This window comes from Octopus bimaculoides, chromosome 24, assembly GCF_046866305.1.
Source record: "Octopus bimaculoides isolate indiv1 chromosome 24, ASM4686630v1, whole genome shotgun sequence".
Lineage (NCBI taxonomy): Eukaryota > Metazoa > Mollusca > Cephalopoda > Octopoda > Octopodidae > Octopus > Octopus bimaculoides.
Window position 1 is genome coordinate 498,456 of NC_142951.1, and position 17,566 is coordinate 516,021.

The 17,566-nt window shown below is 35.7% G+C and overlaps 1 protein-coding gene across 1 annotated transcript; it reads right to left on the reverse strand.

Annotated features, from left to right (window-relative positions):
• LOC106869558 (uncharacterized) lies at positions 1 to 14,141 on the reverse strand. Its single transcript, XM_014915347.3, has 3 exons — positions 13,532 to 14,141; positions 4,370 to 4,894; positions 1 to 1,636 (listed from the first exon to the last, which is right to left on the reverse strand). The coding sequence occupies exons 1-3, from the start codon at positions 13,845 to 13,847 to the stop codon at positions 1,299 to 1,301; spliced, it is 1,179 nt and encodes a 392-aa protein (XP_014770833.2). The 5' UTR covers positions 13,848 to 14,141; the 3' UTR covers positions 1 to 1,298.
• Between the last annotated feature and the right edge of the window lie 3,425 nt (positions 14,142 to 17,566).

Genomic DNA, 17,566 nt, shown 5'->3' on the forward strand with positions numbered 1-17,566 from the left:
TGTAAATAAGAGAGAGACCTGTTCTATTAGACGTATTTGAAACAGGACTATGTACTAATGCTACCTTTTTTTATTTGACATTTTTCAAATAACTAATGATGTAAAATCTAGCAATGATCAAATTTCAAATACCAATGATAATATATACAAACAAATTCAGATGATCAAGTGTATGGAAATCACATTTGCCTATCATAGAAGAAGTCAGTGACAGACTCTAATAAGAGTCCACATCCTGATGATATGAGTGTGGAAGTCTAGAAATGAAGCTGAGAGGGACTCATGTGAAAATAGGAAAAAAATCCAAATAAAAAAAGTTATAAACAGGACATTGTCATGTATTCTATACACACACATATACATCTTTATAAATTAGTATTTATCTATCTATCTACCTATCTATCTGTGTGTGTGTGTGTGTGTGTGTGTGTGTGCATGTATGTGTATTATTGGAAAGTGGATTTCAGTTCAGAATGCAATGACTGGGAGTAAATGTCCACACCCATCCTGTCTGCCTGTCTGCTGCTCTAACAACTCTTAAATACAATCCCAGTGCTAGTCTCTGCAGCTGTTGCATTGTGGGTGTTCTGCTGAACCAAAGCTGGGAATACCAAGAGAGTGTTTATGTCTGCTCATGACTCTGTAGCAAAAGCATGGTACACGCTACCAACCCATACTTGCTTGCCGCTGCCAGTTTCATGGGTTCATGTGAGGGGATCTTCACAATTTTTCAAGTGTGTCACATGGAAGTGTTGGTACTCATCTCCAGTTTGAACAATGGTGTTGAGCACTCATTCTCAGTGTTCGATATTAATACACACACACACACACACACACACACACACACACACACACACACACACACACACACACAAATATGCATACATACATGATTTGGAAATTCCTCGTGGTCAAACAAGACACCCACCTGGTGGCAGATGTCTGTACCTGATGAGTTTCACATGGGCTAAGTTGTACGCCAGCCATTGCATACATTCCGTAATTTGAAGTACAGACCCAATGACATGATAATCAGAGCACTTTGGTAGATTCCACTCTCTTTCTTATATGGAATAGTCCAAGATGATTTGGTACTCCCTGACAGCTTTGTAAACTGAGGCAATGTAGAAATGAAGGGTTTTGTCTAAAAATAGATTTGAAATCACAGTCCATGAGCAGCTCTTCCAATATCTTAACCACTCGACTGCCTCACATCAACACACACAATATATGCACCCACACATTATTACATACATATATGCACACATATTCCCACAAGACATGTAAAAGCACAGAGCTTAACAAAATTCTGCCCAGATTTCATTGTATTTGTAATCCACTTCTGGGCAAGGTGTGATTTGTCCTCCATTTAGTCTACACTCAGAGAAAAATCGCAAAAGGAGAAGGGTAGAGTTTTCAAATGATATGATTGGTTGCAGGAATGAAGTGATGTCAAACAAGAGGTAAAACTGTGTGAGGCGTATAATCCATGTCCTGTCTTCGTTTATGGACAGAGATACCCACATGTTTGTGGCATTCAAGTTCACAGATATATTCATAGCAACATATGCTAGATGGAGGACAGAGCTCTTGGCTGGAAGCTGCATTGACATGTTGAAGCTGGATTGTGTATTTTCTATAAAAAAGATATTCAAAAATAAATAAAGTGCCAAAAAATGTAAATAAATAAAACAATATCTTTGTTGTGTGTGGAAGTGAAGCAATTTGTGTGCACAGAGGTTAGCAGAGTGTACAAAAGTCTGATACTAATAACTAATAAATAATAATAAGTAAGTAAACGATTAACAAATAGAATGTTTAGTAATTACAAAATTGGTTAAAACACATATAATACATAGCAAGTTGAGTCAAAAGATTTTCAGATTTTCACTGATGGTTTTGGGGAAGTTGTATCTTCATGTTGTATCATTAATTCGATACAACTTGTTCAATTATTCTTTATTTTCATAAATAACATTAACTGATTTGATAATGGATCTTCTGTTGCTTGAAATGGTTGAACGACAGCCAAGTACATACATTGTTAGCAGAAGTCAATCCATCTGAGCACCATCAATGAGCACCTCCATAAGTTTGACCTTGTGAACTGACACTGCGAAAGAGCTTCCCATGAACTGACCAATGACAAAGCTCAACGTTGAGTGAAGATTTGCAAGTAAATGCTGGCAAATCCTTGAGGTGCCCATTTTTGACATCAAATTCTAATTGGGGATGAAAGATATTTTCATAATCCTAATAAGAGAAATCAGTAGCTTCATTCTGACCAGGTTTCAGGACCTGTTGTCAAGCAAGGGCAGTTTGAACAGAAGGTCATGCTGTGAATGCTAACCTTTATGTTCAACAGCTGCAGCAAGTGTATGGTGCTTTAAAGCCCACCACCTAACATTGGTCAATTGAAGACACACTCCTACAGCATGACAATGCTCCAACACATATGACCAATATGACCGAGTGCAAACTTGAGGAACTCAAGGGGCTGGAAGTGCTGCTTCACCCTGCCTACAGTCCATACCTTCAACCATCAGATTATCGCCTTTTCTGAGGCTCTTTTCAGTCACAAAACAAACATCAACAGCATACAAATGGTATTCTCCATTTCCAATCTTCCAAAGCAACATGTCTGCCTTATCGAATTCCATCTGATCCATGCAAGGAGATGGCAAAGTGAACATTAGAATGCCAACAACGAACACGACGACAACAATGATGATAATGGTGGTGATGATGTGGGCTCCATTACCATCTGCCAGTTCCACTCACAAGGCATTGATCAGCTCAGGGCTAAAGTACAAGCCCTTGCCCAAGATGCCATGCAGTGAGATTAAACCTGTAACTACATGATTACAAAGCAAACTTCACAGTCATACAGCCATGCAGTCATGCAGCCATGCAGCCATACAACCATACAGTCATCTGTAACATTTCTTGTAGGCTTTTCAGTCTGGTGTATGTTACAAAAGTCACAGACAGGTTGATTACTTTCATAAAAGTCTTCGAGACAATAAATAAGAGCTGAGCTATTTTAATTTGTCAGTTCATTCCAGGAATCACGTTTTCCTCTCTGATTTCATTTAACATTTTAATTTATTCGATTCCCGTCAACATAAACAACAGCCAGTAAAGAAACTTCCATTGCTTCATACATCTTTCTCTTTTCTTTCTCACACTTTATAACTTTCTTCTTTGGTTTTCAAGTTTTCACACCGAATTCTTTGCTCACCTTAACCAAAACAAAAGAAGACTGTGCCTGACATTCATCCAATAAATATTCTGATTGATAACACCAAAACCATTGAACATGGAAAGATGACAAATTATGAAAGGGAAATTTTTGATTTGTTTTGAGTGAATATATCGGTGCCCCAGCATGGCCACAGCTCATGAGCTGAAACTAGATAAAATGAAAATGAAAAATGAAATATCCGTAATGGTCGCTGGTTGTCTGTTTATCATGACAAAATCCAAAAAGCTGTAAGCTTTGAATGAGTGTCATTAACTCCTCAATGACAATATTAGTGTCATCTCACTTACCTTTGAACAACTCATTTCTCTTCTTAACATTTTTTCACTACACTTCCACCATTTCTGACACTTCCATCAACTTCTTGGACATCTCTGATTCTATTTTCCCCCAACTGTTGATTGCCATTTCATCTCTTCGTATCACACTTCAACTACAAATTCTCTGATTTTGGATAATTCCAATACAATGAACACACTTCTACATGACAACTTTGAGAACAATGATTCATCCTCCCTCCTGATGGCATCAACAACAGGTTACATTTCCTCTAATTAATTATTCTCCCCTGACACACACACACACAGCATTGGGTTTGCTCATTGACATAACAGCTCCACACACTGACATTGACTGACATACACACATACATACACACACTAACTCTGCTTTTCATTATTGCAAACATCCAACATTTCAGCCACAATTTGTTTATATTCTTATAGGCGTAGAAACAATGACTTCCACATAATAATACATAAAGCCATTTTTTTCTTTCTTGATAAAGAGCTGAAGCTCAAAATATTGGGTTTTCTTCACAGTAGCAACATTTAGGGACCACATTTCCTTCGTCTTTGCTTATTTCTTGTTGACACACGTGTTTTCCCAATTCTTAATTCTGCTTTATCCTTGTCCCCAGCTTAGTAAAGATTCAAAGGAGTTATAGGCAACAGGTATGGCACCTTATAATCTGGAATAGCTAGAACTCAACAGAAAACATTAGCAGAGAGACAGGGGGGAAGAGAGAGGAGGAGAGAGATATTAGGAAGTGGGAGGGAGTGATGGGGGCATGGAGAATATAAAACAAACTAAAATTCATTCATTTACCTATTTTGTCTGTGTGAAAATACTGCGTTACTTTGTAACAAAATTGGCTACTGTTTGTTGAGGTTCTGGTAGTGTTGTTCAAAAGCATTTGATGACTACAGTCTGAACAGTTAATATGTGAGAAATTAAAACTACTACAATTATAACTACTTATATTATTATTATTATTATTATTATTATTATTATTAATATTGTTTTTGTTTTTGTTGGTGTTATTGGCACAGTTGTTGTCTGTGTGATTGCTGTCTTTAAAAATATTGGAATCATGCTTGTTGTTGTAGGACACAGTAGAGACAGTGTTAGTGATGTTGTTTTTGTTATTGTTGTTGTGATCAAAAGTTGGTGCTGTTTGGTTTAGGGAATCTCCTCTCACTGACAAGCTGTCTGCTTCTATCACATTCGTTAGTTGTGTTGTATTCATATCAGAAACGTTTGGTTGCTCTCCAACTTCGGTTGTCTGTTCTGTCACATTAGGGGGTTTTGATGAAGCAGTTAACTTCTCTAACAGCGAAGCCAAAAGTCCAGCTGCAAGAGGAAAAGAAAGAGTAAATTTAAGGAAGCAATCAGCATTGTTATTGTCATCATCAACATCATCCTCAATATCATTAGGTTTTAGAGTTCTTGTAAGCTGTTTAGCAACGTTACAAGTGCTGGTAAGATGAAAAAAAGCATTCTGTATAAATTATGAAGTTGATGGTGTTAAGGACATCCAGCAGTAGAAACTATGCCAAAGCAGACACTGGAGCACAATTCTTGGGTCCATAAGGTTCTGTCAAACTACCCAACCCATGCCAACATGGAATGTGGACATTAAATGATGACGACGATGACAATGATGATGATGATGATGATGATGCACACACATAATCTTACAGTTTGCATTAAAAAGTGTTTCCATAAAGACTGAAAGGTGAAGTGACCTTTTCGTGTCATGCCAGGCTCACAGGGGCCAATTTCCCGGTTTCAGTGATGCACAGATTCCTCACCTGGCCGGGGGCACCGATGTGTTGCAGGATGTGCTCCAGCTGAGTGGACTGGAGCAACGTGAAATGAAGTGTCTTGCTCAAGAACACACTGCGACACCCAGTCCAGGAATCAAACCCATAATCCTATGATCATGACCCCAACAGCCTAACCACTAAGCCATGTGCCTCCACTTCCATAAAACCTGTGCTAAATATGGTCTTTTTTAATTCTGAAACTCAAAACAAAACAACACCTCACTTGTCAGAGACATTTATCATAAAAAGAAGACAAATAAATAAATATCAAGACAGAAAATAATCTTCTTGGAAAATGGGTTGAAAAATTAATTTATACTTCAGTAAATTCTATTCATGGGGCATTGGCCAACATGAGGCTGGATTAGAAGACATGCCATGCAGTAGGATTGAACCCAGAGCTATGTGGTTAAGAAGTGAACATTTTAACCACATGGTTATTGTGTGAGCTTATAGAAAAGAGAGAAAGGCATTTAACCCATTTCAGTACAACAAATCCACCTTACAAAGTTAATTTAGTTGTTCATAGCAAGAGATATCACACACAGACTGACGTTTTGGTAACAATTGCAGAAATTCATTCTCATAACCCATCACAAATGTCATTACCCTCTTTGTTAGGGGCATCTGTGTGAGAGGGGTGTGCGTGTGTGTGTGTGTGCATATGCACGTACACACTCACACCCACACTCCAGACACAAGGAGGGGGTGCAGAGATGCAGTTCATATAATGTGATTCTAATGTAAATATATCTATTTGCACAATGCACAATTCCTTTGAAATTATATAGTCTACAACTTTAGGCTTTTTGCTGTTTTTTTCTTCTTCTTCTTCTTTGGCAGCTTCTATTTACAAACTGGTAGAACATCTAATACTGCACAGGCAGAAAAGTAATGATAAATGGCCTAGAATTACTCCAAATGAATGCATATTTGGTTTAATAACACTTCCCTTGACAAGTTACCTTTCCTGTAAGAAATAAAATCGTTATTGGTGTTCTAACGAACTGTGCCCAATATTAGTAGAAAATATTTTGTAATTTAGAAAAGAAAAGAAAAAGAATGCTTACAAACTTCTGTTCCAACTCTGCCATGTGTTTTAATTAAGACTGGTTAATTAGAAAGAATGTGATTAATTGTTTCCACATAGATTCCAGATACTATGCAGTTACTTTTATGCTTGTGAAAGTTTCTAGTAAGAAACACAAGACAAAAACTCTGAGTAGTTCTGTCTTTATTCACTCAGTCATATCAGATATTGCTTATGCAACACCTTTACTTATAAACACCTTAGTGTGTTCACCTTTAATTCAATTTTTAGTTTACTTTCTTTTTTCTTCATTAAATAGTTTTTCTTGTTATTGTTCTGTTGTTTTCCTGAAGACTAAAAGCTGTTTGTTATTGTTTCTTTTTCTTTTATTCAAGTTTTCTAGATTTTTTCCATTAATTTCCCTTTATTACATTTCTGTATTTGTTTTACAAGATTCTTCATGCAAAATCGTGTCTTGCAACAGATCTTGTCATCCTTGGCAATGGACATATTTTGTCAATTAAACACATTCATTATGGGCGTGTTTTTAATTGACAAAATAGAATCATCTCCAAGTATAACAATATTTCCCTCTAGTCTTTACCAGATATTTTTGGAGTCCTACAGTAAATAGTCTTTAATAGTTTTCTAGCTTTCATGTTAAGTATAACCTGTTTCAGCTTTTAAGTTATTCTAATAGCAGTCACTTTCTTATTTTTACCTGTCTAATCTTTCTAATTTATTTAGCTTCCAGTTGAGAATAATATAAATCATAACTACCCCCACCACCACCACCACCACCACCACCCCCTCCACTGAACTATTGATATCTATTATGTTATTTCTGACATTGAGCTCACCTTTAAGAATTAATCTATTGTGTCTTGAATATTTCTTTGTAATATTTTCTTTTATCTGTCTCTGTTATATTCTGTCTGATTCATTAATTCTTTAGTAATTCTTCAGTCTATATTTGATCTAATTGCCTCTATTTCTTTATCTAACATCCCGTTAGTAGTTTAATTAATTGTTTTTCTATTTAAAGGTTATTTTGACATGTTTTTTTCTAAATGGATTTTCACATCAGTTCTTCTTTTGCATTTGTGTCCAGCCTGGTTTAATATGTTGGTTATTATTCTTCCTCAGATTATCTGAGGAGTGCCCATTGGCACCCCTAGAAGTAGCCCACATGTCATCTCTGTAAAAGGTGAATGCTGGGAATCTCTTATTCAGACACTAGAGGGAGCTGTCATATTCAATGCCTGACAGAACAGTATAACAGTCAACTGCTTCAAAGTCAAAGGAGATACTTTAGAAAGTATTTCTTTTGAAATATACTGCCATTGTTTCAGATGCATCCAACTACAGATGCATCCAATTGATGAAGCAAGGATTAAAAACAGAATCCATTGAGATGAGATGCAAGGTTGGATGCTCTCTTATTTGTGAGACAACTACATATTGTTTATTTTTTACTTAAAAAGTAAGCCTTTCTATTTGGCATTTGTTGATGTAGAGAAGGCTTTTGACAGGGTACCATGATCTGTAGTGTGGTGGTCTCTAAGAAAACTAGTTGAGACGAAATTGTTTGCGAGAGCAGCACAAGTCCTGTACAGAGATGCAGTTAACAAAATAAGAGTTGGGAAGGAATTCAGTGAGAAATTTAATGTGCAAATAGACATTCAACAGTCTCAATTATGATGCAGAAACAGAGATAATAGTTGCTGTTACTTTGCGATAACTGGTTTAAGCTTAATTCTTCTGTCAAATGTTCTGCTTCAATTACTTTATCCATTTCTCTGCCACCAGTCAAATAACTGAAAAGCATACAGGACTTGGAGGAGGGTTGGCCCATAGATACATCTCACATAGGCCCATGGCATATGTGGATATGCCTTAGAGTCATGTGAACCAGTACCCCTGCCTAAGAGTTTAAAAAGTCCTGTGCCTCAAAGGTAAGCTCAAGAGAGCAGAAGACTAGCAGAGGAAACGGTAAATAAACAAGAGAAGGTGACAGGCAGACATTGCTGTAGCTTTCTCAAGAAAAATCAAGACTCTTCAGACGTTGGGATAAAGGTCCATAGTACCAATAGGCATGGAACATGAAGAGAGAGAGAGAGAATGCAGCTGAGATTTATCACACATCTAACCAATTATCTTAGCATCTCAAAAATCTCACCAGAACTACCTTTCATTCTAAGAATATTAATACTTGTTTTTCAATTTGATAAGAGAACGCTTTGTGTGTGTGTGTGTGTGTGCATGTGGGGTGGGGTGCTGTCTGTGTATGCACACGAGTGTGTGTGTGTGTGTGCATGCAAATGCATGAATGTAAGATCTATATTGAAATGTGCACTATAATTTCACAAAGCTCTCATAAATTATGTAGCATTCATGCTGCTTTCAGCTGTGTGCTTTGACGATTAAAAAAATTTTTAAAAAATTTCTTAAAAAACCCACAATATTTACTGCAAATTGAATTGAGGTCAGAAAATGCTAAATGTCTTGGCCATGATGTCAGTGCAGCACCAGTGAAGGTTTGTGATTCATTAACATTCTGGTTGGCAGGTCAAAAGCCCCATTGAGACAGACTTCTGTAACCCTCTCGCATGGGAAAGCAAATAAAAACAAAAATAAATCATGAAAAACATAAAGTTGCTCCCACAAACATATGCAACATACATACATACATGTACATGTGTGTGTGTGTGTGTGTGTGTGTGTGTGCGCGCATGCATATGTATGTACGTACATACCTATATATACACAAACATATATATATGCATACATACATACATACATACATACATACATATATATATATATATATATATATATATATATATATATATATATATATATATATACATGCATACATACTTTTACATACACACACACAGATACATATATATGCATATTTGTATACAAATATAAACATACATATATACACATATGTATATATGTATATGCACATTATATGTTGTATGTATATATATATATATATATATATATATATATATATATATATATATATATATATATACGACAATAAGAAAATGAAGGGGATCAAGAGGTGGTATTCATCAACTTTTAGACATTATATTATGTCTATTTATATTTTAAAAAAAACAATTATAACAATATATATATGCATGTATAACATATTATGCTTTACATATATAAAAATACCAGTAATTATTAAAATATATAACGTAGAACATAGAAAGTAGAATAGTTTCTTACAGCTGTTTCAGCCAAGAGGTCATAGTACCCCACTTTACTTCCATCCCTTCAGTGAACTGAAGACTTTACAATCATTCAGTGTGTGTACATATCTTTATGGGACATCCTGTGTGTGTGTATATGTGTGTGTGTGTGTATGTTTGTTTGTGTGTGTGTGTGCTTGTGTGTGCGTGTGTGTGCACACGTGCATGCATGCATGCATGTGTGTGTGTGTGCGTGCATGTGTGTGTGTCCACAGACATCTAGAGAAGATTTGGAGAAGGAGTAAAGAAATTCCAGACATGGAAATAAAACCTGGATTTGAAAGAAATTAAAGTAAACTTAGCAATCACTAAAATTTTGTCAAATAAGAAAATAAACAGAACTCTGCTACCATCAGGAAAATGGCTGGACTTGAGATAAAGAAAAGGAGTAAGTAGAAATTCCAATTGCTGTGCTTAGTTGCATAGAATGGATACACAAAAACATGAAGTAGGGTCCTTGGAAGGCTGTATATTCTTTGTAAACAGCAGGGGTACAAGGATCACGAGCATCAAAGACATTCAGGAAATAGATGCTCTCAAATGCTGAGAAGGATCCCCGGTAGCTAACTGTTTCTATTGTTTAGATGACCTGATTAACAGTGAAGGTGGGTATTTGGGGGATAAGAATCGGTGAAGTTCCAGGAGCCCCTAGCTCTGGTGGAAACAAAGTAGTTCCTCTTCAGAGTGAAGAGTAGATTGCATTATGCTTGGGAGGGAGTAATGCTGCACAGTAACAAGATGCAGACATCAAATGCAGAGAGTTTATGAAGTCTGGAAACAAGAAAAAGTGTGCATGCTTTACTGGATGTGTAATGCTAGAGTAGGAACGTCAGTCCACTAGTATACGTGAAGGATGAAGCTGAAAGGGAAACTAGACTCAAGAGAAATCAAATGTGCAAAAAGACGGAAGAATTACTAAAGAATTAATGAATCAGACAGAATATAACAGAGACAGATGAAAGAAAATATTACAAAGAAATATTCAAGACACAATAGATTAATTCTTAAAGGTGAGCTCAATGTCAGAAATAACATAATAGATATCAATAGTTCAGTGGAGGGGTGGGGGGTGGGGGGGGGGGGTAGTTATGATTTATATTATTCTCAACTGGAAGCTAAATAAATTAGAAAGATTAGACAGGTAAAAATAAGAAAGTGACTGCTATTAGAATAACTTAAAAGCTGAAACAGGTTATACTTAACATGAAAGCTAGAAAACTATTAAAGACTATTTACTGTAGGACTCCAAAAATATCTGGTAAAGACTAGAGGGAAATATTTTTATACTTGGAGATGATTCTATTTTGCCAATTAAAAACACGCCCATAATGAATGTGTTTAATTGACAAAATATGTCCATTGCCAAGGATGACAAGATCTGTTGCAAGACACGATTTTGCATGAAGAATCTTGTAAAACAAATACAGAAATGTAATAAAGGGAAATTAATGGAAAAAATCTAGAAAACTTGAATAAAAGAAAAAGAAACAATAACAAACAGCTTTTAGTCTTCAGGAAAACAACAGAACAATAACAAGAAAAACTATTTAATGAAGAAAAAAGAAAGTAAACTAAAAATTGGATTAAAGGTGAACACACTAAGGTGTTTATAAGTAAACTTGTATTAGTCAAGTGCAACAGTCAGAAGCCAAGTAGTTTCCAGCATAAAAGATTTGTACGGGGTTATTTTCCCCTAAATAAGCAGCTAAAAAGACAAAGGGCCTCACGAGGCCTGGTTCTCTTGGCCTGTCTGTGAGAGCCCTTCATCCTGAAGCAATTCTGTGACATGCTACTTATCCCTTTGCTCGTTCCCTGGCAGATGTTACTCTGGATCAGAGGAGACCTCAGAACAATAGTCACCAAGACGTATTTCCACAAACCGCAAAACCCTGCAACTCTTGAACGAAGGCCTTACTATTGGATGTAGTTTGAAGTCAAATCTAAATCTATAAACACACACACAAACACACACATAATAATGTAATAAAGGTTTCATTTTACTAAATCCTTGTATGGCTGCGGAGACAAGTGATAGAAACAATTGAAAGAATAAAGAATACAAACATATACACACACATATATATATATATAGATGCATACAAACTAACACATACACATACACATAAACTTTTGTATACATACATATATACATACATGTATATATATATATATATCCCTATATATATATATATATATATATATATGTGTGTGTGTGTGTGTACACATGTATGTATATATATATATATATATATATATATATATATATATAGGGATGTATATATATATATATATATACACATATATATGCACATGCGATGCATTTAAGAATATTTATGTATATATGTATGTGTGTGTGTATATGTATATATATTTATACATATATACATGAATGTATGAGTGTGTGTGTGTGTGTGTGTGTGTGTGTGTGTGTGTGTGTGTGTGTGTGTGTGTGTGTGTGTGTGCAAGTGGAGCCAGTCATCACTTATGATGAGATATGCCTTGCCCTTGAGTCTACCATGCTGTCACTGTTTTAGGTGCATATGTACTGCTGAGGAAACATAGACATACTACTGCCCCCCTCCACTCACCTCACCCTTGACACGTACCTGTAGTGCATCACCAAATCATCATCATCATCGTCTTCAAGCATTCGTTTATCTTCTTGTGTTACATTTGCAAAGAAGCTCCCTAATGACTTGTCCCAGAAACAAGCACGTCTCCCTTCATCCCGTCTGCAGTCTCACATTGAAATGCAGTTCTCGAGCACCAATGGGTGCGCATCCATCTGCAGAAATCTGCAACATAGTTAGGACTGTGAGGATTGCCATATTTGCCGTTGGGTCATTGTGTTCAGTCGTTGATGTTCACCAAATTATTTTATCAATTGCTCTTGTTGGTTTTGTTTTCGTTAAGTTTATTATTAATTAGGTTTATTAATTTCAACTTGGAATGTAATTCCCTTTCGTTTCACACACACACACACACACATGTATGTATGTATGTGTGTGTGTGTGTTTGTGTGTATAGGCAATAAAAGCGAAACTGTACTAAAACTGAATGTTTGCCACTACCACCAGAACCATCACCATCACCATCACCATGTAAACCATCTCCATCACCAACACCAACACCACCATGTGAAGCACCTCCACCACCACCACTACTGCCACTGCTACCACCATCACCACCACCACCGCCCCCGCAGCCGCCACCACCCCCACTGCCACCTCTGCCACTGTCACCACCACCACCACCACCAATACCAACACTATGTGAACCATCACCACCATCATCATCACCAACATAACTACCACCACTATCATCATCATCATCATCATCATCCCCACTACAATTGCCTCTGTCAGTTGTTGTGTTTGTGGCAGTGTTATTGATGATGCTGATGCTGATGATGAGAGTAGTGGTGGTCATGGCCATGATGGTTGTGTAACAGCTATTGTTGTTGGTGTTGCCAATGAAATTAGTGAACATCATCAAACAAAAAACAGGAAAATAAATATCAAAAAGAGGTGGGATTTAACCAGCAATATCCACAACAATAACAATAACAATAATAATAATAATAATAATAATAATAATAATAATGGTTTCTATTAGAAGAAATATTTTAAGAAAGAGAGGGAGGGGAGTTGAATAGAGAAAGAGAGGAAGAAGGAAAGAAAGAAAGAGAAATCTTTGCAAAACAGGAATTGTGGGAATTGTTTCATTGTGTTGTTGTTTTTAAGGGGGTAGGCAATTTTTGTATATATAGATTTTGTAATTTTTTTTTTTGGGGTTTTTGGATTTTTTTTTTTTCATATTTCTTTTTAGCATATTTGTCAAAGAAAGCCATAAAAATCTCACTCACATTGCGTTTCCGGGACCGCACCATGGCCGCGTGGCTGCACAGGTTGTGACTGCAGTTGTGACTGGAACAGCTGTCTGTAAAGCTGCGTGTAGAGTTCTGATGACAGACGCATTCCAATCCTTGTGGAATTCACTATCCGACTTGCAAGAGAACCGATTTGTGGCTTAGGCTGTTCACTGATGTTTGCCGAGGGAACGTGTTCCTTCAAGCTCTGCACGTAAGATCTCACAATCTGGCCAGAGCTGGTGAGATTCAAAGCACTGGCACCGCAACAAAATCTGGTGAGGAAGAGAATCAGTAGGAGATTCCACTTCATACTATCTTGTTGCCCTGTTGCTTAGTAACCGGAACTTTGGTTAAATATTTAAAGGATAATAAAAAAATGACAAAAAACAAACAAAAATAAATGGAGAGTAAAACGTGAAAAACTGGGGGCAGAAAAAAAAAACCTGAACAAATGCAAGAGTGATCCATGCATGCTCCTGCGACTACAACATATAACATTTCAGCCACGATCAGCGAATCTACTTGGACAATAGAAACAGCAACTACAACAAAAGCATCAAATGTAATTGCAACATTTACATGCATGAGACATACACACACACGTGTGTGTGTATGTGTATACATACGTATGTATATATATATATATATGTGTGTGTGTGTATACGCATGTGTATATATATATATATATATATGTATGTGAATATATATATGTGTATATATATATAGATGTGTATATATTTATATATATAGGCAGATAGATATGCGTTTACACATGTGCATGTACCACTGAATTTTAAATATACATAGACACATGTTTCTATGTGTATGAGTTTGTTCATGTATTTATTTATTTTTCAAATATCCATGCACAGATACACACATCACACAGGAATTTATTTATTTATATATATATATATATATATATATATATATATATATATATATATGTATGAGTATATATATATATATACATATATATATATATATATATATATATATATATATATATATATATATATATATATATATATATATATATATATATATATATATATATATATGTGTATATATATATATATATGTATATACACATATGTATATATATGTGTCTGTGTGTCTGTGTATGTTTTTACATAAAACTATACCCATGTGAGTGTGTGTCTATATATATATATATATATATATATATATATATATTTATATACAAGTGTTTACTGACATACACACACACCCACATATATATACATGTGAATATACAAAATTATAAATGCATATATATATATATATATACATGATATGGTCACATACACATATATATATGCACACTTGCAAATATATGATACATGTGCATATATATGTATATATATATATATATGTGTGTGTGTGTGTGTGTGTATGTCTATATATGTATGTCTATATATATATATATACACACGCACGTGTATATGTTTATACATATATATATATATACACACATCTCTATATACATACACATAGACATATAAAGAAATATATGCATGTGCATTGAGAAAACATACCCATCTATTTATCTATCTATATACATACACATATACACACACACATACATACATACATACATATATACAAACATATATGCCTATGTATACATACATACACACACACACATATAAAGCCTGTTAAAGTTAGTGGGTGGTGACAATGTGCAAAAAAAAAAATAATAATAGAAGGGAAGAAAAAGCTAAAAGTGGTGTCCTTGATTTAGTATTTTTCTGTTGTTTTTTTGTTTTTTTGTTTTGCTGCTTTCATTACACAGTTTGTTGTTTGTTGTTGTTGTTGGTTTCAGTTGATGAAGGTTCAGAACTGACTGTTCTGCGTTGGCTATTGAATTATTTAATTTATTTCTGTCTGCTTTCTTTTATATATAAGAAATTACGTGTATACACACACATACACACACACACACACGTGTGTGTGTGTGTGTGTGTGTGTGTGTGTGTGTGTATATATATATATATACACACACGCACACGTGTGTATGTGTATGTGTGTATGCATGTAATTTCTTATATATAGTGTGTGTGTATGTATATGTATGCATGTGTGTGTGTATGTATATATATGTGTGTATATATATATATATATATATATATATATATATATATATATATATAAATATATATGTATATATACATACACATATATATATATTCATGCACACACACACACTCACACACACACATCCATCCATCTTCTCTACTCACTACTGTTGGGGTGGGTCTGAGCGCAGAGTCCTTAAGCACTTCCTCCGTAGGGCCCTATCAAAAAGTAACTGTCCATTAGACTTTCTGGCTGGATTTCCAAACATGACCAGCTGAGACGATGCATATTGTTCTAGTGATCTCATCCTTACTCTACCCCAAGATCTCCTGCTTGTGGGCTCAGTTTGAAGAATCTCTCTGGCAATTCTTTTCTGCAACATTCTAATCACATGTCCTTTGCACCAGAACTGTAAACTCTCAATATGGAAAAGTTGTGACTTTATATATATATATATAGGGTCAAAAATAAGGTGTGTGTTAGGTTACTTGCATAATATTTTCAGAAGTCAAACATGGCACCTAAAAGCACCCATTACACTCTTGAAGTGGTTGGCATTAGGAAGGGCATCCAGTTGTAGAAAACCATGCCAAATCAGACTGGATCCTGGTGCAGCTTTCCAGTGAGACACTCCAGTCAAACCATCCAACCCATGCCAGCATGGACAAACACAGAAGCTCAAGAGCAGGATCGATGGATCTTGTGTCTTGAGTTTAAGAGATGCTGGGTCCAGTGAGTCTTTAAGAATCCTTTCCCACTAAGAACAAAAAAGAGCAGCCAGTGTCCTATACAATCAGGATGAATGAAGCTTTGCATAGCAGAGCAGACAAGGATTCTTAAAGACTCGCTGTCCATAGCTTCACTGGGTACACCATACAGAATTCCTGCCTATATCTTCCTCCGTCAGGGCTATTTACCTGATGGGGGAAAGGGTCCTGTCTGTTTTCTTACTAGAACCTTGGTCTTTGCTAAGTTAACCTTAAGGCCCTTTGATTCCAGGATTGCATTCCATACCTGGAATTTCTTTTCTAACTCTGTTACTGAATATTCTATAAAAGCCAGATTATCAGCATATGCATATGTATATGTATATATATACATGCATGTATGAATGTATATGCATGTGCATATGTGTGTGTGTGTGTGTGTATACATTTATACATATGTATCTATGTATGAATATGTCATCATCGTTTAACATTTGCCTTCCATGCTGGCATCGGTTGGACATACGTGTGTGTGTGTGTTTGTGCGCGAGTGCATGTGTACATTGATATTTCTCTTCCTTTGTTTCTTGTTTCTTTTTTTTTTTTTTTGTCAGTCTGCACTACAACCAGACAAACTTCATGAACGCACCAACCTTTCTTAACTTCCAGCCCCCTGCTAACCTTTAGCCTACCAAGCAGACTGTCTAGTCTACCTCATAAATTATGCATTAGCAGTAGAGTTTTTTTGATATCCACACTCTGTGAAGTATATTTCCTTATTTTTTCTTAGTTTTGATCAATTACATACCCATGTTAATGAAACAACAGCAAAAAGTAATTGAAAAGAAATGCCACAGCTTCTATTAAAATAGAAAAAAAACAAAAACATTGTAATTCATGGAGGTGGTGGTAATGACGATGATGGTGATGAGACTGGTGGTGGTGTACGTAGTGATGATGATGATGATGATGATGATGATCTAATAATATTGAGCCATTTATAATGGTGATACTTCTGTTGGAGGTACTTCAGAAACATTCTGCTTGTGTTGGTTGCAGTGATGCGATGGTTATGGTTTTTGCCACTGGTATTACTGGTATGACATAGTGACAAAGTTCTAGTAGCAGGAGTTTTGGTGTTCAGGATGTAGTGGAGTTGTTTTACTTCAAATCCACCCATGACCATGCCATCTTGTTCATTACCTCCGCCTTCGCGAAGGCAGAGGTATTCTTTACAGCCGTG